The sequence below is a fragment of the Diceros bicornis genome, chromosome 34 (assembly GCF_020826845.1).
Source record: "Diceros bicornis minor isolate mBicDic1 chromosome 34, mDicBic1.mat.cur, whole genome shotgun sequence".
Taxonomy (NCBI): domain Eukaryota; kingdom Metazoa; phylum Chordata; class Mammalia; order Perissodactyla; family Rhinocerotidae; genus Diceros; species Diceros bicornis.
In genome coordinates this window covers 18,557,013-18,583,397 of record NC_080773.1, presented here as the reverse complement: position 1 = coordinate 18,583,397, position 26,385 = coordinate 18,557,013, and the positions used below count along the sequence as shown (strand labels likewise).

General features: G+C 38.6%; 2 protein-coding genes across 2 annotated transcripts in view; both read right to left on the bottom strand.

Moving 5' to 3' along the window:
- Window positions 1-24,109, bottom strand: part of LOC131396961 (zinc finger protein 234) — a 70,980-nt gene extending 46,871 nt beyond the window's left edge. Inside the window, exon 1 of the mRNA XM_058529500.1 lies at window positions 24,069-24,109. The gene's annotated coding sequence lies outside the window, so the exon portion shown is untranslated. The remainder of the gene's footprint in view (window positions 1-24,068) is intronic.
- The window catches only part of LOC131397584 (zinc finger protein 45-like), a 53,779-nt gene continuing 43,530 nt past the window's right edge, over window positions 16,137-26,385 (bottom strand). The window contains exons 11-13 of the mRNA XM_058530696.1: window positions 25,900-25,923; window positions 24,069-24,195; window positions 16,137-18,789 (exon numbers count right to left, since the gene is read on the bottom strand). Of these exons, the coding sequence (XP_058386679.1) occupies window positions 17,369-18,789; window positions 24,069-24,195; window positions 25,900-25,923 (1,572 nt within the window). The 3' untranslated portion in view covers window positions 16,137-17,368. The remainder of the gene's footprint in view (window positions 18,790-24,068; window positions 24,196-25,899; window positions 25,924-26,385) is intronic.

The window sequence follows — 26,385 nt, the reverse complement described above, 5'->3', positions numbered from 1 at the left end:
GTACATGAAAAGATGCTCAACATCACTAATCAGCAGGGAAATGCAATCAAAACCACAATGAGATGTCACCTCACTCCTGTTAGAATGGCTATGATCAAAAAGACAAGAGCTAAGTGGTAGCTAGGATGTGGGGAAAAGGGAACCCTTGTGCAATGTTTGTGGGAATGTAAATTGGTTCAGCCACTATGGAAAAGTGTATAAACTCTCCTCCAAAAATTGAAAATATAAATAATAATGTACACCCGAAATTACACAATGTTATACACCATTATGATCTCAATAAAATAAGTGAAAAAAAATTAAAAATACAACTACTACATGATTCAGCAATTCCACTTCTGAGTATATATCTGAAGGAAATGAAATCACTATTTTGAGGAAATATCTGCACTCCCATGTTGATTGCAGCATTATTTACAATAGCCAAGGCATGGAAACAAACTAAGTGTCCGTCCATCTATGGATGATGGATAAAGAGAATGTAGTATATACATACAGTAGAATATTATTCAGCCCTAAAGAAATAAGGAAATCCTACCATTTGTGACAACATGAATGGACCTTGAGGGCATTATGCTAAGTAAAATAAGTCAGATATAAAAAGAAAAATACTGTAAGATATCACTTATATGTGGAATCTAAAAAAAAAAAAACAGCTCATAGAAAGAAGAGTAGAATGTTAGTTGCCGTGGGCTGGAGGGTGGGGGAAATAGGAAGATCTTGGTCAAAGGGTACAAACTTCCACTTATAAGATGAATAAGTTCTGGGTATAGCATAGATGTACAGCACAGTGACTGTTATATACTTGAAAGTTAAGAGAGTAGATCTTAAATGTTCTCACCACACACACACAAAGGTAATTATATGAGGTGATATATAACCTTATATAGTTAATTATATAATATATAATATAATTATATAATAAATAAGGTGTTAACTAACCTTATTGTGGTAATCATATCACAATATATATGAGTATCAAATCATCATGTTGGACACCTTAAACTTACACAATGTTGTGTGTCAATTATATCTCAATAAAGCCGGAAAAAAATTTAAAATAACAAATCAATTGCATTTCTATGTACTAGCAATGAACACATGGAAACAAAAATAAATGAATTACCTAGGTGTAATTCTAAGAAAACATGTATAGGACTTGTAAGCTGAAAACTACCACATGCTGATGAAAGAAATCAAAGAAAATTTAAATAAACGGAGAGAGATTCTATGTTCATGGATTGCATGACTCAGCATAGTAAAGATGTCAATTCTTCCCAAATTGATCTGCAAGTTTAATATAATTACCATCAAAATCCCAGCAAGATTTTTTTGTAGATATAAGATTGTTCTAAAATTCGTATGTAAGAACAAAGGAACTAAAGTAGTTAAAACAATTTTGAAAAAGAAGAATCAAATGGGAAGAATCAGCCTGTCAATTTCAAAAGTTATTATATATCTACAGTAAGCAAGATTGTAGCATATTGTCTGAGGGATAGATACATAGATCAAAATACAGGATAGATAACTGAGATAACTTGTATTACCCCTCACAAGTATGGCCAACTGATTTTTAAAAAGATGCAGAAGCAATTCAAGTGAGATAGGATAGTCTTTTTGACAAATAAAAATTTTGAACTGATTGCAGTTAAGTCTTATACCCAAATTTCTGTCACTGTGATTGTAATATTGTGTAGTTTCCTATATTGAAGTAATGTTTGTGTCCTTGAATTAATTTTGTTAAAGCTACACTTACAGGATTCTTTAGCTGAGTACAATTTAACGTAATTTTTGGTGAACTGAGTAAATGTTTCCAATAGTTTTTCCATTCCATAGGGATCTTCTCAACATCATTGAGGTAATAATGGGGCTGTATTTTGCCTCTTGTAGTCCTCAACACTTTTGTCTTCATGGACCTCTTCATTCATAAAAAATTAATAATTTATATTTTACAATTGTATTGGTATAAAGATGAATATACTACAGGCTGGAGTACTTAAAGCACATAATTATATAGAGCCTCTCTCCTGTATTGTTTCTCTAGTTAAAATGAAGATTCTGAATTCTGAACAAGACTCTAAACATACTCATTACTTGTATAAGATTTACCACTAGCAGGGACTCCTCAATGAACTTGATGACTTTAATCCAGTTGAAAGTACATCACATCTCTAAGGTTGCTGTCCAGAGTTGATGATGGCCTTGAGTTGGGAACTCTTTTGAATGGGAAGAATTGAGCTATTACTGAACATTAATATATTTTATAACATATATGGGGATTCTCCCCCAAATCCACTTGCAGATGAATTTCAAGCTATAGCCATCACTGAGAGAGAGATTCAGATTTGATTCAGAGAGATTGATCAGAGAGAGATTCAGATTTGAAAACTTCAAAGACTTCAGTACTTGTGGCTCTTCTCTTTGAAACTGAGAATTAACTGGAAATTTATTCCAAAGATGTAAAGTCACTGATATATATATATCATATATGTCATATGATATATATATATGACATATTTACAAAGACTTTTTTTTCCAGTGGTGTATGTAATAGGAAAAAAAAGGAAACAAAGGTATTGCCTAGCAAGTGGGTATGACTGAATGATATAAAGACATAAAAGGAATGAAGTAGAGTTATAAACACAAACACAAAGTCATCTGTGAAAATTAAAATACAATCACATTTTACAAACAAAAATTTAAAAACATAGCTTTGCATATGTATGTATGTATGTGTGCCTGTGTGTATATGTATGTGTGTGTTTCTGAAGAAGTATACCTACGATTTGAGAAAAGCATGAAGTATATAACTAATTCATTAACATAACGTGGAAAGGAGAGAGAAGTGGAAATCTGAGCCAAAATAAAGCTGAATAAAAAAATTATACATGTTCTCCTTCAAGTAATGGGAAAGCATCTCCTATTAGATCAACTGTCATGTGTAAAATAGTTTTAAACTCTAGGCAAAATAAAACAGTAACATGTGTGAAAACACATGTGAAAAGAGACCAAAACCAGACAGAAACTGGAGGATCATGTACCCTTGAGAGAAGGATATTATACAGGATGAGATTCCCATGTTAGCTCCAATGAAAGACACAGCTTGTCAGAATAAATTTATAAAACTAAGACCCAAGAACAGGCTGTGAAAAAAAGATGAAATTTAAAAATAATCACATGAGTACATTGAAAGTAAGTGAATGAAAAAATATATACCATGCAAACTTTAGAAAATGAAGGCTAAAGTGGCCATATTAATATGAAAAAAAGCGGATTTAAAGACAAAGAGTATTAACAGAACTTAAGAGAGACATTTCATAATGACAAAAGTGTAACTCACCAAAAACACATCATAATGAAAAACATGTACGCACCAAATAACAGAGCTTCAAAATATGTGAAGCCAAAGTGACATATATTTAGACGAGATTTTGGACTGTGAGTTGATGCTGTAATTGGCTTAGTCTTTGGGGGAATTTGAGATAAAGTGGATGTATTTTGCATGTGGGATGGGTATGAATTTTGAGGGACCAGAGGCAGACTGTAATGGGTTGCATAGTGGCCCCCCAAAAGAGATGTCCATGTTCTACTCCCTGGAAACTGTGACTGTGACCTTATTTGGAAAAAAAGTCTTTGCAGATATAATCAAGTTGAGGAAATTGAAATGACACCAGCCTGGATTATTCAACTGGACCCTAAATCCAAGGATACTTGTTTGTGTAAGAGACACACAGAAGATAGATGCAGACGGAGGAGAAAGTGATCTGAAGACAGAGGCAGAGATAGGAGTAATGTGGCCACAAGCCAAGGAACACCAGTGGATGCCAGGTAACCATCAGAAGTTGGAAGAGGCAAGTAAAGGCTTTTCCCTAGACCCTCTGGAGGAAGCACAGCCCTGTTGACATTGATTTCAGACTTCTGGCCTCCAGAACTGTGAGAGACTAAGTTTTTGTTGTTTTAAGCCACCATTTTATGGTAAATATTTACAGCAGCCATAGGAAACCTAAACAGGTAGCAAGGACAGAATCATCACATACAAGGAATTCTCAATAAGATCAACAGCAGATTTCTCATCATAAATGTTGGAGGCCAGAAGACAGTGGGCTGGTATATTCAAAGTGCTAAAAGAAAAAAAGTCAGAAAAGTATCCTATATCTGGCAAAACTTCCTTCAAAAGTGAAGGAGAAATTAAGACATTCCCAGATAAACAAAAGCTGAGGGAGTTCATGACCATTAGACCAGCCTTGCAAGAAATGCTCAAGCAGAGTCCTGCAGAGTGAAATGAAAGGACACTAGACAGTAACTTGAAGTGAAGGTGTTTGGAGAAATAATATCTCAATAAAGGTAAATACATAGGCAATTAGAAAGGCTAGTATTGTTGTAACAATGATTTGTAACTGCACTTTTTGTTTTCTACATGATTTAAGAGACTAATACATTTAAAGAAAAAAAATTATTATTAGTGTAAAAGCTATTATTACTTTAACTTTGGCTTATAACTCCAAATCTTGTTTTCTACATAATTTAAGAGACTGATGCATTTAAAAGAATTATTAGTTTATGTTTGGGGGCTTACAATGTATAAAGATGTAATTTTGTGACATTAACAACCAAAATGATTGGGGACAGAGCTGTAAAGAAGCAGAGTTTTTGTATGTTATTGAAGTTGAGCTGGTATAAATTGAAATTATATTGTCATAACTTTAGGATGTTAAATGTAATCCCCATGGTAACCACAAAGAAAATAGCTATAGCATATACACAAAAGGAAATGAGAAAGGAATTTAAATATTTCACTAAAAAAAAGAAAACTAAACACAAAAGAAGACAATAATGCAGGATATGAGGGACAAAAAAGCTATAAAGCATGTAGAAGAAAACAAATACCAGAATGACAGAAGTATATCCCTCCCTATCAGTAATTACTTTAAACATAAATGGATCAAACTCTCCAATCAAAAGACAAATATTGGCAGAATGGATAAAAACATATGAGCTAACTATATGCTATCTACAAGAGACTCACTTGAGATCCAAAGACATAAACAAGTAAAAGGATGGGAAAGGATATTCATGTAAATAGTAATCAAAGGAGAGTACGGGTAGCTATACTAACATCAGAAAAAATAGAATTTAAATCAAAAAAGCTTATAAGAGACAAAAAAGGACAGTATATACTAACAAAAGCTTCAATACAGCAAGAATATATAACAATTATAAACATTCATGCACCTAATGACAGACCATCTAAATATATGAAGCAAAAACTGATAGAATTGAAGGCAGAAATAGACAATTCTACAATAATATTTGGAGACTTCAATACCCTATTCACAATAATGGGCAGAATAACTAGACAGAAGACAAGTAAGGCAGTAGCAGACTTAAACACAATAAACCAAGTAGATCTAACAGACAGAGAACACTGTACCAAACAACAACAAAATACACATTCTTCTCAAGTGCACATGGGACATTTTTCAAGACAGACTGTATGTTAGGCCACAAGTTAATTCTCAATAGATTTAAAAAGACAGATATCATACAAAGTACCTTCTCTGACCACAATGAGATGAAGTTAGAAAACAATAATAAAAGGAAAACTGGAAAATTCACAAAATTGTGAAAATTAAACAACACACTTTCAAACAACCAATGGATCAAAGAACAAATCACAAGGGAAATTAAAAAATACTTAGAGATAAATGAAAAAGAAAACACAACGTACCAAAACTTATGGGATACAGCAAAAGTGGTGCTAATGGGGAAATTTATAGCTATAAATACTTACATTAAAAAAAAAAACAAGAAAGATCTCAAATCAACAACCTAACTTTACAACTTCAGGGACTAGAAATAGAAGAACAAACTAAATCCAAAGCTAGCAGAAGGAAGGAATTGATAAAGATTAGAGCAATGATAAACAAAATAGAGAATAGAAAACAATACAGAAAATCAATGAAACCAAAAGCTAGTTCTTCAAAAAGACCAACAAAATTGACAAACCTTTAGCTAGATTGACTAAGAAAAAAAGAGACTCAAATTACTAAAATTACTAAAAGAGAAGACTTAAATTACTAAAATCAGAAATTAAAGTGGAGACACTACTACTGATTCTACAGAAATAAAAAGGATTATAAGAGGATACTATAAATAATTGTGCTCCAACAAGTTGGATATACTAGATGAAATGGAAAAATTCTTAAAACACAAAACCTACCAAGCCTAAATCACAGAGAAATAGAAAATCTGAACAGAACCATAACTAGAAGGAAATTGAATCAGTAATCAAAAATATCCCAACAAAGAAAAGACCTCCCAACAAAACAAAAGAAAATTCACTGGTGAATTCTACCAAACATTTTAAGAAAAACTAATACCAATCCTCCTCAAACTTTGTCAAGAAATTGAAGAGAAAGGAACACTTTCTAACTTATTCTATGAGGCGAGCATTAACCTGATGCTAGACAAAGACACTACAAAGCTAGACAAAGCTTTGACAAAGACACTACAAGAAAAGAAAATGATAGACCAATATTCCTTATGAACAATGATGCAAAAATACTCAACAAAATACTAGCAAACCAAATTCAGCAGCATATTAAAAGGATTATACACTATGACAAAGTTAAATTTATTCCTGGAATGCAAGGATGGTTCAACATGTGACTATAGATTGATGTAATATGCCACATCAACAGAATGAAGGAAAAAAACACATGATCATCTCAATTGCTGCAGAAAAAGCATTTGACAAAATCTCATTTTGATAAATGAGATAAAAACACTCAACAAACTAGGAATAGGAGGAAACTACTTCAAAATAATAGAAGCCACATATGAAAAACTCACAGCAAACATCACACTCAGTGGTGAAAGACTGAAGGTTTTTCCTCCAAGATCAGGAACAAGGATGTCTACTTTTATCACTTCTATTCAACATAGTACTGAAAGTTCTAGCCATAACAATTAAGCAAGAAAGAGAAATAAAAGGCATCCATATTGGAAAGGAAGAAGTAAAATTATCTCTGTTTGCAGATGATATGATTGCATATATAGAAAACGCTAAAGATTCCATTAAAAAACTATTAGAATACATGAATTCAGCAAAATAGCAGGATACAAAGTCAACACAAAAAATCAATTGTATTCCTATACACAAACAATGAACAAACTGAAAAGGAAATTATAAAAGCAATTCCATTTGCAATAGCATCAAAGGGAATAAAATACTTAGGAATAAACTTAACCAAGGAAATGAGAACTTGTTCAATGAAATCTAGAAAATATTGCTGAAAGAAATTAAAGAACACATAAATACAGTCATGTGCTGCATAACAGCATTTCAGTCAACAATGGACTGCACATACTACAGTAGTCCTATAAGATTAGTACCATATAGCCTAGGTGTGTAGTAGGCTATACCATCTAGGTTTGTGTAAGTACGCTCTATGATGTTTGCACAATGATGAAATTGCCTAATGACATATTTCTCAGACTGTATCCCCATCGTTTATTGACACATGACTGTAAATGGAAACATAACCCATGTTCATGGATTGGAAGATTTAATATTGTTAAAATGTCACTACTACCCAAAGTGATCTACAGATTCAATACAATCCCTATCAAAATTCCAATGATGTATTTTGCAGAAATAGAAAAACCCATCCTAAAATTTATACAGAATCTCAAGGGACTGCAAATAGTCCCTTCAACTGATTGAGTCAGGCCCACCCAGATTACCTATTATAATCTCTGTTACTCAAAGTCAACCGTTTGTGGACTTTAGTCACATCTACAAAATACTTTAGTGTTTGGTTGAATTACTAGGTACTGTGGTCTAGCCAAGTTGACACATGATGCTGATCACCATAGTCCATTCTGTCAAATTGGCACCTATATACATCTCCTTAAACCATATCTAATCTCCAAATAGATACAATAACAAAGCTTTGCTTCAATCTACCATGATACAAGTATCCTGCATACACCCAAAACACACTAGATCTTTTTCCAGCAGATGCGAAGTTCTGGGTGATGGTCACTCTTCCCCTTTGCTATCCAGTATCTTAAATACTGTGTGTTTTGAGTGGTTTAGGGGATTCATCAGAGACGTAAAAGAAACTTCCCACTCCAAACAAATGGACTCAAGGTATATTTTATTATATAGAGGAAAGTAAAAGCGATAGTCCGCAAACAGATCCGAATAGGTCAAATAATAATAAGAGGGAAAAACACCAGCTCGATCGGAAAGGGAAACACCAGATTGACTGAGATAGCAGCAGATTCAAATAGGTCATATAATAAGAAGGAAAAACCTTAGATCAATCGGAAAGGGAAACACCAAATCGACTGAAGGGAAATGACACAAATCAACCAGAAAGAGAAACACCAGGTTGACCGAAAAGAAAACACATCAGATCGGTTACTCACAACATCCACGGCCCACTGCCCAGGAGAGTCCCTTCAATTGACACGGCTGGGCGGGAATCTGATCATCAGAGGTCCTAGGCAAGGCGTCCCCTCCACAGGTGGGACTCTCACCAGGTCTCAGTTTCCAGCAGTTTATATAGCATCAGTAGTTTCCAGAGTAAACAGTTACAGAGTTTACAGAGCAAGCATTCAGTGTTCCCATACACAATGGTTATCAGTGGCATACGTGCACTGAGCCTCCTGGCTATCGCCCCAGCCCAGCACAGATGGCCAGTCTGCCCCAAGCTACGACACCCAAAGAACCTTGGAATATTACAAATTGCAACTATCTCCGTGGGAAAAAGGCCAGTTCCCGGGAAAAAGGCCAGTTCCCACCACACAGAAAGCAGCTTTATATTTCTTTGTGTGCTGGTGGCTGTAGGTCAATGGAATGGCCAAACATGGCTGTACTCATGTCAAGACAATGTGATATAATGTTAACTAATATTATTACGTCTTATGTTAGATGATAAAAGAGAGAGAAGAAAACAAATACTTGAGTAATGTATATACAAACATATTCATACAAAATTAAGGAACACTCATAATTGTACAGTCCTCATATCTACATCTGGTCACATTGTCCTAACTGGTATTTATAACAGTTCTTCCACTACTCATTCCACATTCCCTTTGTGCTCATCAAGCACCTCAGCTGTTTGTGATTCTTTGCCTGTGAATGACTCAAACCTTCATTCTTGAAGGGTCTGGGACATTAGCTGACCTGCCTGTATTGGGTTGTTATACTTTTCCATTTTTCCCACAAGGCATGGTAGTTGTAAGTGATATCCTACAGGATTTCTTAATCTAGACATATTCTTCCTTACCTCCATTGTATAGAGGCAACCTAGTTTTCCCTTGATTAAGATTAACCACCACAGTCAGTACAGTAAACCCCTTCTTTGCCTGTTGTTTCAAAGGCTAAACCCCTTCTTTGCCTGTTGTTTCAAAGGCATAAGGATCCCACAGTGGTTGGTGATACTCTCAATGTCCAATCCAATGGAAACATTGTTTTAACTCCTTATGGAAGCATTCTTCCCTTTGGAACTAATACCTCCACACCAACAGAGCCTAAGGTCCTGTAGACAAAACGCAAAAATTTTGCTAAAAGATCACTAGGAGTAATAATGAGTGGAGCCACTCCCATTTCTGCCCCTTGATTCCTCGACCTGTGTATCCTAGCTATGGGTGAGACAGCATCATATACTGGGCACTTATTTAGAGCATATACAGCATCTGGGAGGACTGTCCAGCTCCACAAGTTATGGCACTATAACTCAGGCTTCAAATGGCATTTCAAACCATCAAGGCAACTGCTTCAGGATGATGAGGAAAGTGGACAGGCCAGTGGATTCCATGAGCATGGGCCCTCTGTGGAACTTCATTTACAGTGAAGTGATTTCTTTGGTCATGGTGAATTAACATGATGGTGGAAGAGGCATTCTGTCAGTCTATGGTTGGTAGTTTTAGCAGAAGCATTGCATGCAGAGAAGGCAAATCCATATCCAAAATAAGTGTCTATTCCAGTAGGGATAAGCAACACACCTTCCATACTGGAAGCAATCCAATATAAACAACCCGCCACCAGATAGCTGGATGACCATCCCAGGGAATGGTGCCACATAGGGCACTCAGTGGTACCTATAGGCAGGTCATCCTTGACGAGTGGAAGTCCATGTTGATGAGCCCAGGCATAACCTCCATTTCTGCCACCATGGCCCCTTTCCACAAGCCCATTGGGAAATGATATGACTGGCAGGGGAGACAGTTGACTAGTATTCACAAAAAGGGTCATCCTATCCATTTCAATATTAAAATCCTTCTCTGCTTATGTCACTCTTTGGGGAGAATTCACAAGGAATACAAATGTCTTCACAGTCTTTGTCCATTCAGAGAGGTCTATCCCCAGGCCTTCCCCAGACATCACCTGACTGGGAAATTGTAACCAATCTTCCAACTGTGTTCTAAGTCCTGATCATCCAGCCAAACCATTATCCACAGCCAATGAAACAATATGGACTAACCTCTGGCCATTTCCTCATCAAGACAAAATGAAACAGGAGGTGCTCTGCTAGACTCTCTGCCCAAATAAAGGATTTGCCTTCATTAATGTTCTTCAGGGATGTCTAGAAACAGGCTGCAGTGCTGCAGCTGTCCACTTTCAGGTGCTATCCGCACATCGTGTGGAACCATCTGTAAACCAGAACCGAGTTTTCCCTTCCTCAGTCAACAGGTGTAGGGAACTCTCCACGAACCACAGGTGCAGACTAGGAGAGCGAAGGTAATGTAGCAGGAGTAGGGGTCATGGGCATTTGGGCCACGTACCTGCAACATCAGAGCCTGTTCAAACCCAATCTCATATACACTACATCCAAATGGAAGGTTGATGTGCACACTCAACTTAAAGATAGGGAAGGGCTGACAATACCCAGTTCATGACGGGAAGCTCAGGTCACGCCATAATTTGATGATCCTTGGTGAAGTGCTCTGTCTCTACTAAGTCCACCAGCAAACCCAAAAGCTGTTTCTCAAAAGGTTGGTAGTATCTGCAGAGGATGGCAGGCAAGGCTTTGCTCCAAAATCCTAAGGTTCTGTGCTTTGATTCACCTATCAGGGCCAGCCAGAGGCTCCAAATGCCATCTCCAGCTGCCACTGACATTGCAAGCCCTTTTGAATCTGCCGGATCATAGGGCCCAAGTGGCAGAGCAGCTTTCACGGCAGCCAGGACCTATTGCAGAGACTTCTCTTGCTCTGGGCCTGTCAAAAAGTTTTCAGGTCACTCATAAAAGACAGTAGCGCACCTCAATGATGAACACATTATCTCCAAAATCCAAGCAGTCCCTCTAGGCATTGTGACTCATTTTTGTGAGGAGGGCCAGATGTAACACGTCCTTCACCTAAAAGGGATATCTCAACATGCCCACATCACTGAATGCCTGGAAAGTTTACTGAGGTGTAAGGTCACAATATTTCTGGGATTTATTCCCACCCTCTGACATGCAAGGGTCTTACCAATACATCTAAAGTAGTTCCCACCTCCTGCTCACCAGGTCTAATCAGCACAATATCATCAATGTGCCAGTTGAGACCAAGGATCCAGCCACTGCAAACAAGTCTGATTATTTCCCCTCTTGGTGCAGAGTCACCCCAGTGCACAGCCCTAGCTCCCTTCAGGAAACACTGCGAAAAAGAGTAACAGCCCACATTTTTGCAGTACAGAAGGTTCCATCCTCAAGAGGACTTGGCCTCCCCTTTATCCAAAGGATTTTGGGTTTATCAACTGGCCACATCTTGGAATTGATTTGGAGCTGTGACTCTCTGTTTTGGTGATTCAGGTTAGACTTCTGTTCACTTGACCTAGAACTCTGCCGCCCACATAGATCAAATAACAATTGAGTAGACTTCCCATCTACTTCTTTACTAGGGACACTAAGATCAACAAGAAAAGGTCAAAAAGCCAATGCATAATGACCTGAAGCTTTCACGTCGTTATGCTTGAGCTGGAATTTGAGGCCATGAGCTCATTTTTTTCTTTCCCATTTTCTCCAGCACAGTCAGGAGCAACCAGCAAATCCCATCACATGCCTTGGTTTGACCAATATGTTCTAAGGTAACAATTCCTGGTAACCCAGAACCTTCCCTTCAAGAGTTATTTCATTAGGAGCATCAAATGTGATATTTTGTATATTTTTGCCACATCACACCATTCACTATCAATGCCCTATGTTCCATGGGAAGCAGAGTCATTAGTGACTTTATATATATTTGTGTGTGTGTGAGGAAGATTAGCCCTGAGCTAACATCTGCCATTTCTCCTTCTTTTGCTGAGGAAGACTGGGCCTGGGCTAACATCTGTGCCCACCTTCCTCCACTTTATATGAGATGCCGCCACAGCATGGCTTGACAAGTGGTGCATATGTCCGCGCCTGGGATCCGAACCCCAGGCTGCCACAGCAGAATGCACACACTTAACCGTTACGCCACCAGGCCGGCCCTTTTTTTTTTTTTAATGTTTTTTATTTTTATTTATTTATTATTTATTTATTTTTCTTTTGTGAGGAAGATCAGCCCTGAGCTAACGTCCACGCAAATCCTTCTCATTTTGCTGAGGAAAACTGGCACTGAGCTAACATTTGTGCCCATCTTCCTCCACTTTTTGTGGGATGCCACCAGAGCACGGCCTGACAAGTGGTGCGTCAGTGTGCACCCAGGATCCAAACCCCGGCCGCCAGCAGCAGAGAGCGCGCCCTTAACCGCTACACCACGGGGCCAGCCCAGAGTGACTTTAAATCTAGTAAGATTAGAGAACCAATTCCAGAAAACACAGAATCAATTCAGAAAACACATCCTTAACATTTTGTTCCTCTAGAACTACTCTCAGAACAAAAATCTTCTTCATTAAGAGTGCAACCACAGGGCCGGCCCCGTGGCTTAGTGGTTAAGTGCACACACTCCGCTGCGGCAGCCCGGTTCGGATCCCGGGCGCCCACCAACGCACCGCTTGTCTGGCCATGCTGAGGCCGTGTCCCACATACAGCAACTAGAGGGATGTGCAACAATGACATACAACTATCTACTGGGGCTTTGGGGAGAAAAGGCGGGGGCGGGGAGGAGGATTGGCAATAGATGTTAGCTCAGGGCCAGTCTTCCTCAGCAAAAAGAGGAGGATTGGCATGGATGTTAGCTCAGGGCTGATCCTCCTCACACACACACACACACAAAAAGAGTTCAACCAAAGAAACAGAATCATTAGGATATAATACAAGAGATTTCTTGATTGTGGGGCTGGCTTGGCAAGTCAAAATCCTAGGGCAAGTCATCAGGAAGTCCAAAATGGACCTCTCAGCCATGAACTGAAGATGCTACCAACAGGTGGAATGATGTTTTCTTTCAAGGAAGCTTTGGCTCTGCTTTTAAGGACTATCGACTGATTGAATCAGGCCAACCCAGATTATCTAGGATAATACTCTTACACAAAGTCAACTGATTATGGACTTGAATCACATCTACAAAATACCTTCACAACACTTAGGTTTGTGTATGACTGAATAACTGGTGATGGTAGTCTAGGTAAGTTTGCCACATAAAATTGACTGTGACACAGATCTCCATCAGGAGGAAACTGGTTAAGGAAATGATACTCAGTACAACAGAATACTGTGCAGGCATTAGAAATGAGGTTGTTTGTCAATTTATTGAAATGACATTCAATAATTGTTTCAATGAGCCAAACACCCCAGTTAGAAAATAGTATGCATTGTGTTCCCAGTTTTGCAAAATTCTACACAATGCAGAGATATACTAAAGCATGCTCACCAAAATATTAACAGTGGTGAGGTCCTACTACCTTCCACTTTCTCCTTTGGACTTTCCTGTTCTAATGTGTGTTTTCAATGTCCAGGCATTATTCTTATAAGTAAAAGAATGTATCAAAGTACTTATATTTCGAAAATTAAAAAAAAAAACCTCTCAAGAATTAAATACTTGTATTAACACATGGCCTATGTAACAAAACATCAAAGTTCTAAATGAGTAAGACAGAGGTTCTGAGACTGATTACTTTAGAATCAGTCACATTTTTTGTGTCAAACAAGAGAAATTGTGGTGTTGGACTCAAATCTTTAAATGGATATCCTATCAATGTGGTTAGACTTACTTTAATAACTTGGGGAGCCTCTCTTCTTTTTCAAATAGAGAGAAGACAATGATCTGTAACAATCCCCACGAAACGTAGCCAAGTTCAAAATTAAGATAGGGAAATCCCCGGGGTCCACAAAAGAAAAGGAAGTGAAGTCCATGGTGCCAAGTGGGAGCTGAAACTGAAAGGCCCCACAAAGGCTTGGGGAACTAGATACAGAGCTAGGGATTCAATATCGAGGGTGGTTGGGAGTCTAGGCCTCAAGCACTTCGGGAGACATAAATGTGAACAACAGAAACCAGCTAATCCCAGGTGTTACCACTATCTTGGGACCACCTTGAGGACCCATACCGTGCAGGTTAGGTGTAAGCCCTACCTGTGGTCTTTCCAGTTTTAGGAGACAAGTACTTTCGGTTTAATCTGCTGAGATTTGGTACAAACAATTACCTTGGAGATGACTTAACCCAGTATTTGGTAAGTTTAAAAGAAAAAAAAAAAACAACTACAAGTCCTAGATTTCTGATCCTATGTATACAGAAAAGGTAATATAGCAGTCCTGAGACTGAGATACTTAGAAAGGCCTGCTTGCAAAGCTGGACTTTGGCTGGTGTCAAGCAACATGAATTTGGGGAGTTTCCACCATTCCATAACTGCTAAGAGCCATTCACTGTGCCTAAACTGTACAATGTGATGTATTCTGAACACCTCCTCTTCCCTATTGAAGACCGGAATTTTGTTACGCACTAAGAAGATGGTACCTATGTGACCACCCTCCAATAAGAACCTCAGGTACTGGTCTCTAATGAGGTTCTATCGTAGACATTTCACATGTGTGGTCACCATTCAATGCTTATGGAGTTAAATGGGTCCTATGTAATACCATGGGGAGAGGATTCTTGGAAGCTCATGCCTGGTTTTCCCTTCACTGATCTTGCTTTGTATCCTTTCACCATAATACAGTCCTCAATCCAACTACATTCTGAGTCCTCCAAATCACAGAACCTAAAGATGGTCTTAGGGACCTCTAAACCACTATGCAAATAGACAGCATGGGTCTTAGTTAAGTACCCGGTATCCCGTGAATCAGAAAACTAATTATGAAAATGAATCTATTTGATATACTTTGCTAAGTAAAGTCCTTTAACCCAATACACTTAAAATATCACGTGTCCAAGAAGCATGGGATGGCATCCAAAGCTGCTTTCTCCTTAGAGGCTCCACTATCATGCTATGTTCCCTGCCCATGCACATCTTTTCTTCAACGAATCTTTTTCTTAACCTCCACAACTATGTATACCCACTTTATTTCTATCTCCAGTATTTGCCTGCTCCTTGGCTTATGGCTAATGATGCGTCACACGCATTAACTGCAAAGACAGTTGATCACACTCATTAATTTATCTGTGTATTCAAACAACAGAGAATTTGTTTTTGAATATTCAGTCCTATTCCTTAATTTTGATCTTATATGCCATAAGATAATGTAGCACAATCTTATTAGGAGTCCATAACTGTAAAGGATTAATATTAATTAACTGCTCAAATTCTATTGTATATAATTTACCAGTTTGATCAAACTGATGCTCACTGAGAAATGAACACACGTAATTAATGGAATTACATAATGGAAAACACTCCTTGCCAAAGATGATCATTAATAAGAGTAACTCCTTCCACATTATAGTATGTATATGTACACACACCACATACACAGAGATTTATGAATTTGATTACACTATGAGGGCCACAGTCTGACTTCACGAAGTCCATATTATGTTCTTCCGTTATTAAATGTCCTTGCCATCACTTTAATGGCTCCATATTATCATGAGAATATATAAAATTTAAACAAATTCCTATTGATGAACACTTATTTATATTTTAAAAATTACGTGGCATTATTGATATGGTATTCACCTTTTGTTTGAATCTCATAAACCTAAGTTCCTATACTAGGATTTACAGATCAAAGACTTGCACCTTACACATTCTGCTTTTCTTTTTTTTTTTTTTTAATGTTCTTCTCTTCCTGAATTAGTTTATTTATTTATTTTTTGTGAGGAAGATCAGCCCTGAGCTAACATCCATGTCAATCCTCCCCTTTTTCTGTTGAGGAAGCTTGGCCCTGGGCTAACATCTGTGCCCATCTTTCTCCACTTTATATGGGACGCTGCCACAGCATGGCCTGACAAGCAGTGCATCGGTGTGCGCCCGGGATCCGAACCCCGGGCCACCAGCAGCAGAGCACACGCACTTAACCACTACGCCACATGGCCAGCCCCTATATACTGCTTTTCAAAAGATGTGTTCTTACCAAGAAAGAAAGGCATGTAAATGTCATTCCTGCACCAGTAATGAATACATTTGATGAAATTACCAAATCCCAACAAGTATTCCTGTTATTTATTTCACGGGGATGAGGGAAGAATATAGGAAGTTGACAAACTAAATGTCCTTTGAATTTGGCAGAGCCTCTACCAGGGAAGTCTGATAAAAGAAGGGCTACAACAATCACAAGGTAGTCATATCAAAGCCTACATGGAAATACAGAAATTCAAAAATCAATGATGAATTCAAGATTAACTAAGAAAATTTTTGTCACTGGTAACTAAACCTGATACTTGCAGTGTGCTACTTTGAACTTCTGCCTTAACATTGTTGAAAAATTTCAATTGTGATATGTGCAGTAGCTGGTTACTGGCAAAGTTAAAATTGTTTCAGTCTGTACCGTGAGAAAAATCACAAAATAGAGTTGAATTTATACTGTATACACCAACGGAACCTAGACAGAGACCCAAATAATAAGAACCCAACCTCAGAACAGGGGCTGAGGGTAGGCCAGGAGCCAACTGCAATAGGATATGCCAAAATAATGCTGTAGAACATAGTTCTGCATTTCAACTCATATTTATTTCTCTGAATTAAGCTTATTTTTTGCAGGTTTCTTCTTCCAGATACAACTGTTAAATATGGTACATTTTCTCCCTTTGATTCATTTAACAAACAAGTACCGAGAGCAACATTGTGTAGATTCAGCAGCAAACAAACTCCCTGCCCTCCAGGAGCTTACACTCTAGTGGACATCAGTTTTAACACCCATCATTAGAGTTTTATAAGTGCCTGAACAAATTATTATTTCTAAGGCCTCTTGAGTGATAACTATAATTACCAAGGTTCTGACTGAAGCCCTTACTGCACCACTTGTGTAGTCTTGGGATCACTGGGATATGCTGAGCTATAGGTGAAACACTCCCTTTAATGAAACAAATGTTTCCCCCCCTGTGAGGCTGGATGAAATTGATCACGAACATGGATTCTGTGATGAATTTTAAGATAGGAACTTGAACTGAAGCTCTTACCACACATCCCACATTTGTAAGGTTTCTCTCCTGTGTGAACTCTCTGATGAGACTGTAGATGTGCACACTGACTGAAGACCTTACCACACACATCACACTTGTATGGCTTCTCTCCAGTGTGGACTCGCTGATGAAGTTTAAGATTTGAGGCCTTACTGAGGTGCTTACCACACTCCCTACACATATAGGGTTTCTCTCCTGTGTGGACACTCTGGTGTATGTCAAGATCCAAGCTCGTCTTGTAGCCCATCCCACACTCCTCACATCTGTATGGTTTTTCTCCCGTGTGGACTTTTTGATGAGCTTGCAGGTGTGCTCTCTGACCAAATCTCTTCCCACACTCTTCACATTTGAATGGCTTTTCTCCACTGTGGACTCGCTCATGTGTCAAAAGATGTGAGGCCCATCTGAAGCTCTTCCCACATTCCTTACAATTATAGGGTTTCTCTTCTGTGTGGACCCTCTGATGGCAATAAAGATTTGCCCTAGAAAAGAAGCTCTTTCCACACTCCTCACATCTGTACAGTTTCTGTCCCATGTGGACCTTCTTATGAATATGAAGACCTGAGCTCCAAGTGAAACACTTCCCACACTCCCCACATTTGTACGGTTTTTCTCCCGTGTGGACCACACAATGACTATTAAGTGCTGATCTACGACGAAAGTTCTTGCCACATATATCGCATTTGAATGGTTTTTCCCCAGTGTGGACTCTCTGATGGTCCTGAAGATGGTAAGCGTGAATGAAGGCCCTCCCACATTCCTCACACTTATAAGGTTTCTCTCCCAAGTGTAACTTGCAATGAACAGTAAGTGTTGGTCTACGACTGAAGCCTTTCCCACACTGCTCACATTTGAATGGTTTCTCTACAGTGTGGACTTTCTGATGAATTTGCAGACGTGAGCTCTGACTGAATTCTTTACCACACTCACCACACTTATGGCGTTTTTCTCCCATGTGAACTCTCTGATGAATATGAAGTGCTGAGTTATAAAAGAAGCTTTTTCCACACTCATGACATGTATGAGACTTCTCTCCTGAGTTTAACTGTTTATGAAGATCAAAATTGGAGAAATCATTGAAGAATTTTTTACACTCATTTCCCTGGTAAGGTTTCTGGTCTGTGTGAATTAGAGATAGCGCAGCTCCAATCTGGCCAGGTGAATCTCCTTGTTTGTAGAATTGAGAACTCTTTATCATGGAGTCTTGAGACCTGGTTAAGTCACTTGCAATTTGTTGCCCAATGTTCCAGCAGGAAAGTTCTTCATGTGGTTCCGCTTCTGGAACAGCCTCCATCTCATGTCTGATCTTACCTCCTATTAGGACAGAGAATGTAGAGATATGGACAAGTAAAGGGTTTGTTCAGTGTCTTCAAGATTTCAGTTAGAAAAGAACATGAGACTTCAATGAATCCAGGGAATATTCACTATGTCCTTTAGGTGTATCATGGTCTCTGGTTTATGTGCCTGTGGAAACCAAGAGGTAGTCCAGTAGGCTCCTATCCACTAAGCATCAATGAAACCAATTGAGAACCACACCAAGTCTCACACATGAGGTACAAGTTAGAAATCAAAGACTTACTAACAAAAATGATAATACAATACCTAATGTTAATCTGTTGCTATTTCTACTGAATTTTATAATCAGGGTCAACTCCTGGATAATAAATTATGCAGCAAATAAATTATATACACAATGAAGTATGAATCAACACAAACTTTAAGAAAAAGCAATAACACAATTAATACTTCATATATTTGGGTTTATGTTACATATCCTTAGGTAGTAAAGGATTTAATCTTACCAAACAAGGGGTCTGGACTTTGCTCTTGACATCTGAGAGAGAAGCTCTAAGCCTGTGGAATGTCATGTCTGAACAGAGGGCCTGAGGGTCCTGGGTCACATTGGATATGGGATAACAATATGATTTAGAGATGAGGCCAACCACACAAGAATGACCAAGAATATGATTCTGAGCGGGGTTTTCAGTTACCCAGTGGTGTGGACCATGAGACTGAGAATAACCATATGAAACTACTCAAGCTGCAGTGGCCATGGGATGGAGCTCCAATAATTACTCTGGACACTGAGGCTCAGGTGAGCTTCCCTGATTGGTAATACCTTGTGTACAATTTTACATCTTCACGTTGGAAAGTAACAGAGGAACATGTCCTTCACTCCACGGAGAGAGGACAATGAAAGTTCTGTGTCTGGTTCTTCCCTAGACCCCCTCTCATGTGCTTTTTCTCTTGTTTGATTGTAAGGTGTATCCTTCTCCGTAATAAACACTAACCATGAGTATAACAGCATTCAATGAGTTCTATCAGTCCTTCAGAGAACTACTCAATCTGAAGGTAGTTTTGGGAACCCCCTAAACTTGCAGTTGGTGTTAAGTGTGGAAGGTCTGTGTAAACTGTCCCTCTAAACCTTGTAGTTGGCTAAACTCTTTGTAATCTTATATATCAAGCACCCAGAATTATTTATATCTATATACTCAAAATATTCCTGCAAATTCTACACCATACGTGTAGTTCATCTTATTTTTCTATGTTCATACACACAGTAACTTAGAAGATATCTGAAATAGAAAAGGGACAGGAAACTGCAATTTTGCTGTGAAGCTGAAAGTCTGTACCCCACAGGAGTACACAAAGGGTGATGCTCCTGATGAGAAAATTAAAGGTGGCAAGAATCACTAGGGGTGAAAAGAACGTAATAGGGCCTATGTAACGGTTTCTTCTAAGGCTTCTGGACTGTCTCTTTTAAAATAGAGTGTGGAAAACCTTTGGATAGAGATAAATTAGGCTTTCACATCAGTTTTTCAGATTGAAAACTACAGCCTTTTAGTTAGCTATAAAATAAATTTAAAATCATACAATGAGCATTTGCCAAAGAGTCTAGATAGAAACTCGCAGAGCATCATCACTGGCAGGAATGGGGTCATTGCATGAACTGTCCTGCAAAGTCATACATTTATAAATCTAAACACACGTGAAATATTTTTTGATTACACTGAAAGATGCATTTCTTAGTATGGCTTGTGCTCTAAAATGTTTGAAAACTTGGTTCAGGAACTTACCAAGTCCTTAATTAAATAAATTGTTCAAATGAAAGAATAAGTTCCAAGGCTGGAACCCTGAAGAAATACTACTAGGTGAGTGTGCACCTCTTGGTAGGTACTGTAGTTTATGGTTATATTCAATAAATTGTCACTTTAAAATAGTTTTTTTCTGGGAGGAGAGTGAAGTCTCTCTGAGGATGTGACAATCTTGAGTGAGGAGTTTCCTGATACTTTCCAGGTTATAATGTTCACCAATTGAAAATGAAACAATAAATCTCTATAAAAATAAAGGGAAATTATGTGAAATCATTATTCTTTAGCATCTGTTTAATGGTCAAATCTGTAGAAAATAAAGGTGTAGAAATATACACCGTTTTTGATAAAAAATGATTACGAACAGACAACACTCAGCTGTGTGACTGGTGTTACTTTCATCCTCATTCTTCCCCTTCTAGCATATGAAGGGTAAACTTGCCAACAATGATGTGGATGTAGACTTTGTAAGAAGCAAATGGGCTGCAAAAGGAAAGGGAACTTGCAAACTGATTGTCTGAGAGCTCAGGAAATAGAGATTTTTTTCCCATTTGTGGGGGAGTTGTCTAGGAGTAGACATCAGAATCCTTATTAAAAAAAAGAATTTCTTTAGAAATACCATATGATCCAGCTGTTCTAATGGGTATTTATCCAAAAAACATGAAATCAATAATTCAAAAAGATTTACGCACCCCTATGTTCACTGCAGCATTATTCACAATAGCCAAGACACAGAAGCAAGCCAAGCGCCCATCAATGGATGAATGGATAAAGATGTGGTATATATACACACAACAGAATACTACTCTGCCACAAAAAAAAAGACAAAATCGTGCCGTTTGCAACAACACGGATGGACCTTGAGGGTATTATGCTAAGCAAAATAAGTCAGACGGAGAAAGACAAATACTGTATGATTTCACTCATATGTGAAAGATAAATGAACAAGCATGTAGATAAGGAGAACAGCTTAGTGGTTACCAGAGGGGAAGGAGGTGGGGAGAGGGTGAAAGGGCTAAGGGGCATATATGTATGGTGACGGATTAAACCTAGACTATTACTGGTGAACACGATGCAGTCTATACAGAAACTGAAATATAATAATGTACATCCGAAATTTACAAGCCAATATGACCTCAATAAAATAATTTTTTTAAAAAAATATTTCTCCCCAGAAATGAAGATGCCCCCTATGGAAGGCTCCAGGAAAGCCACAGAGAAGGTACGTTCCTCGGTGTGGTCACAATCACAATGCTTAGAAGTTTCCCTGGGATACGGGTCAAGTGTGCATACACACACACAATCACACTAAGAGCATCTGAGTAAGTAGAAATTGGATAGGCAGCCATTCAAAGACAAAAAATGTTCTGTAATATCTTTAATTCACTCTAGTTTATGTATCACTTTCTAGCTGTCTCCATGAGTCATGGAGTGACCCGGGGTAAAAAGAAGCTTTGAGGCCTATGGACTGGTTTCTTACGAGGATTTTGGACTATCTCTTTGAAAAATTTCTCTTTGAAAACTGTGGAAAAATTTTGGATATAGATAAACTGGTTTTTCACATCAGTTTTTCAAATTGAAAACTACAGACCTTTAGTGAGCTGTGAAATAAATTTAGAAGCTTGTAATAAACATGTAGAAAAATAAACAGGATACAAACTATCAAAGCATCACATCAGCAGGAAAGACAATAAGGTGTGCCTATCCATTAACTCAATAAATATTTATAGATATCTGCCATGTCCCAGAACTATTGTAGGCACTAAGGATACAGCAATAAACAAACCAATTAAAATTCTCCTCCTGCAGATTATATTTTACTGGGGAGAGAGAAGTGACAGATAATATTTTAAATAGGGTGATCAGAAGGCCTGTGTCATATTAAAACTGAGCAGAGAATGAATGAAGAAGGAAAGGGCCAGCAGGATTTTAAGTGAAAGGGTATTCCACGCAGAGAGAAGAAGTAAAGGACTCTGAGAGAGAAGCTTCTATAGTAGACTTAATAATGGTTCCTGAAAGAGGTCCACGTCCAATCCCCAGAACCTACGAACATATTACATTACACAGCAAAGAGGAATTGGGTTGCAGATGCGATTAAGGTTGCTAATCAGCTGATCATAAAAATAGGAAGATCATCCTGTATTATCCAAGAGGGACAAATGTAATCAGAAGGGTCCTGAAAAGTGGAAGACAGAGGCAGAAGAGCAGCAGAGGACGGAAGAACGGTCAGAGAGTGCAACATCGCTGGCTTTGAAGACGGAAGAAGGGGAATAAGAGCCAAGGAAATGGGCAGGCCCTAGATACTGACAACCAAAGGAAAAGGATTCTCCCCTAGAGCATTCAGAAAGAACACAGTCCTAGAGACACCTTGATTTTAGCCCAGTGAGATATGCCCAACTTCACACCTAAAGAACTAAAATATAAGAAAATTTTGTTGTTTAATCTGCTACGTTTATAGTAATTTGTCACGGCAGCAAGAGGCAATATACAGTATCCTTGGCAGGAATGAGGAACAGCAGGGGGGACAAGGTGGGTGGAAAAATGGAGCAACAGGGAGAGGATAGGAGATGTATTCAGAGAGGGAGTGGGGGACTCCAAGAGCCACTTTAAGTGGTTTTAAGAAAAAAAGAAGCCATGAGGGATTTTGAACAGAGGAGTGCAATCTGACTCACTTTTCCTCAGGATGACTTTGGCTGCCATGCGGAGAACAGATGTAGGATGGGAAGAGCGGAAGCAGGTCAACCAGTAAGGAGGTGGTCACAACAATCCAGGAAAGACGTTTGGCAATTTAGAACAAAGTGATGGAAATAAGCACAGAGAGAAGTAGCCCAGGTGTGAGAGCAGCCTCCAGGACTCAGAGCTGCTTGCTCTTACCTGAACTCTCTTTTCTTTGGGGTGCTATCTTCATCACCCAAAACTTTTCTTCCCTTACAAAGTGGAACATGTCTTGTGTGAATGGTTGATGCCCCACGATCATTCAGAGTCACATACTTAAAACCAACACATTCTAGGTAAAACTTACTGGAATATTAGGTTCCCACTGCATACTCTTCAAGTATCAGATGCAGCATTTTTCAAACACTTTTTTTCATGACCCATTTGAAGAAATATCATTCGTCAAGACCCATACATATATGTAAAATGAGTTAGGCAGTACTTTCTCCTCAATTTTTTGGAAGAGTGTGAGAAGGACTGATGTTATCCAATTTATTTCATTAAATATTGATAGTAAGTCTCCATAAATTGGTTTTACAACTCATGATTGGGATAAAAATGGATAAGGTATAGGAGTATACTGTCCATTTACAGTTCTTCAACAAAACACAAACTTTCCTGTTGATAAAAACCAAAATAATTCCCTCCCTGTGTCCCACGTATATTACAGAAGTCAGATCCCCAAACTAAGGGAACCATTTCAAGGGCCCCAAAGCCTTGAAAACTCCAAGATACAAAGCCACTCCTGGGGGCTGACATTCAGTTAGAGAGGGCTCATGTCCTCACCCACAGAGAGCAGGTTCCTGAAGTTCTCCAGCATCACATCTCGGTACAGCTCCCTCTGGGCAGCGTCCAGCAGCCCCAGCTCCTCCTCCGTGAAGACCACAGCCACATCCCTGAACGCCACCACCTCCTACAACACCAAACACATGTAACCTCGATCTTACAAGCAGCCTCCACTGGGAGAGCGACAGCGCTGAGCAGATGCTATCTTCTTTGTCACTTTCACTCAAACAGAATGGCTAACACTCCAGACCCTTGCTTGGTTTACTGTGTGAACCTGAGCAGGTTTCTTCTATTTTACATATTTAAATGGAATATGAAATCAAGAACCTCCTTATCTAGCAGCTCTAAGGAGTAAATGCACAGACAGAACTAAGTGCCCGGCAAATCCAGCAAGACTGGACGTTTTAAACTAACGTTAGACCTTAGTTCATAAATGGAAGCAACCAAGGTGTCCTTCAGGCGGTGAATGGATAAACTGTTGTCCACCCAGATCAGAGCATAATTTAGTGCTGAAAAGAAATGAGCTATCAAGCCATGAAAGGAGATGGAGGTACCTTAAATGCATATTACTAAACAAAAGAAGCCAGTCTGAAAGGCTACATACGGTACGATTCCAATTATGTGACATTCAGGAAAAGGTAAAACTACGGAGACTGTAAAAAGATCAGTAGTTGCCGGGAGTTGGGGAAGGGAGGGATAAATACGTGGCGCACAGAGGATTTCTGAGCAGTGAAAGTACTGTGTATGTGATGCTATAATGGTGCGGACACGTCATCATACATTTGTCCAAACCCATAGAACGTACAACACCAAGAGTGAACCCTAATGTAAACTGTGAACTCGGGGTGATAATGTGTCAATATAGACTCATCGACTGTAACAAATGTACCACTCTGGTGGGGAATGTTGATAATGCGGGAGACTATGTATGTGTTGGGGCAGAAGATATAGGAACTCTGTTCCTGCTGCTGGATTTTACTGTGAACACAAAACTGCCCTAAAAAATAAAGTCTTCTATGAAAATACACACACAAACCTAAAGTTACACGGTACTTAGAAAAAACCTAATTAATACACAAAGGAATAAAAGTAGGTCAGTAAGTAAAAGACATGCAGGGTATGACTCAGACACAGGAAAAACAGAATCTAGCTCCTCCTGTGTGAAATTCTCCAACAATACTTGTGTAAACCAGCAGTTAAGAGTCGACTGAGTTGTGCTGTATTTAAATATTCTATCTATAAAACTCCAATGTGGCACTTATCAAATGCACTTTTTCAATATTGAGCTCCTAGTACATCGAGGACAAAAAATAGGCAGATTATTTGGAGAACTGATTTTTTGTTGCAGGTAGGAAAACTGTCACTGCATTGTCAATTAAAACAATAAAACTCCTAAACGACCTTAATGTCTGTGAGTGGTAAGTAGTTAAAAATAAAAAAGCGTGTCAATTTAATAGGAATATAATATAACCATAAACAACGAATGTTACGTAATATTAAATGAAAAAGCATAATTTAATATTACATGTATATTATGATTATTAATAAAGCTATAAATGCACAGGAGGAAAAGAGTATGAGAAAATAAAAATAATTAATGCATCAGCAGTGAAGTAATCAAGTGGGAGAACTGGTCATTCCTATTAACCTGTCCACACTTATTTTTGAAATAAAATGAATAACGACAAAATAAACGCTAAAAACAAATACAAAGTAAACAGGTCTTTAAATGCCTGGTCTTCTCAAGCCATTCCAACAAAAAAAAAAACCACACATGGTACTCTGAGTAGCGAGATGGATTTTATCAGCAAGAAAGGCAAGCCGTATGCACCTTGAATGTGGTCATTTTTTCTTCCTACTCCTGCAGATGTACAGAGTCCTGAGATACGGAGAGTCTTGGTAGGGCAGAACTATGCCTGGTAGTGTCTGGAAAGGCAGAAAAAGGACATGAGAGGGTGACCGGGGATGCTGCTCACCTACATGAACGCTTAGTGTGAATTAGCCAAGGAGCCCCTTCCTTGGGGTGGCTGCTGCTCTACACAGCTTGAAGAGCAGATCATGGCACGGGTACTCTATTCCCGCACACACACACAGAGCCTCATGGCTCTCAAGGCGGCGATTCGGATATGACGGAAAGTGAGACAATATAATGTACCAAGCAAGAGGCATCTCTGGGACAACGCTATCTGGGTTCAAATCCTAGCTTGGCTTCTCACGAGCTGTCTCATCTTGGGCAAATTAACAGCATCTCTTGTCCTCAATGCCATCTGTGCAACTGGGAGAATAATACTCCTAACTCTTGGAACTGTTGAGAGCT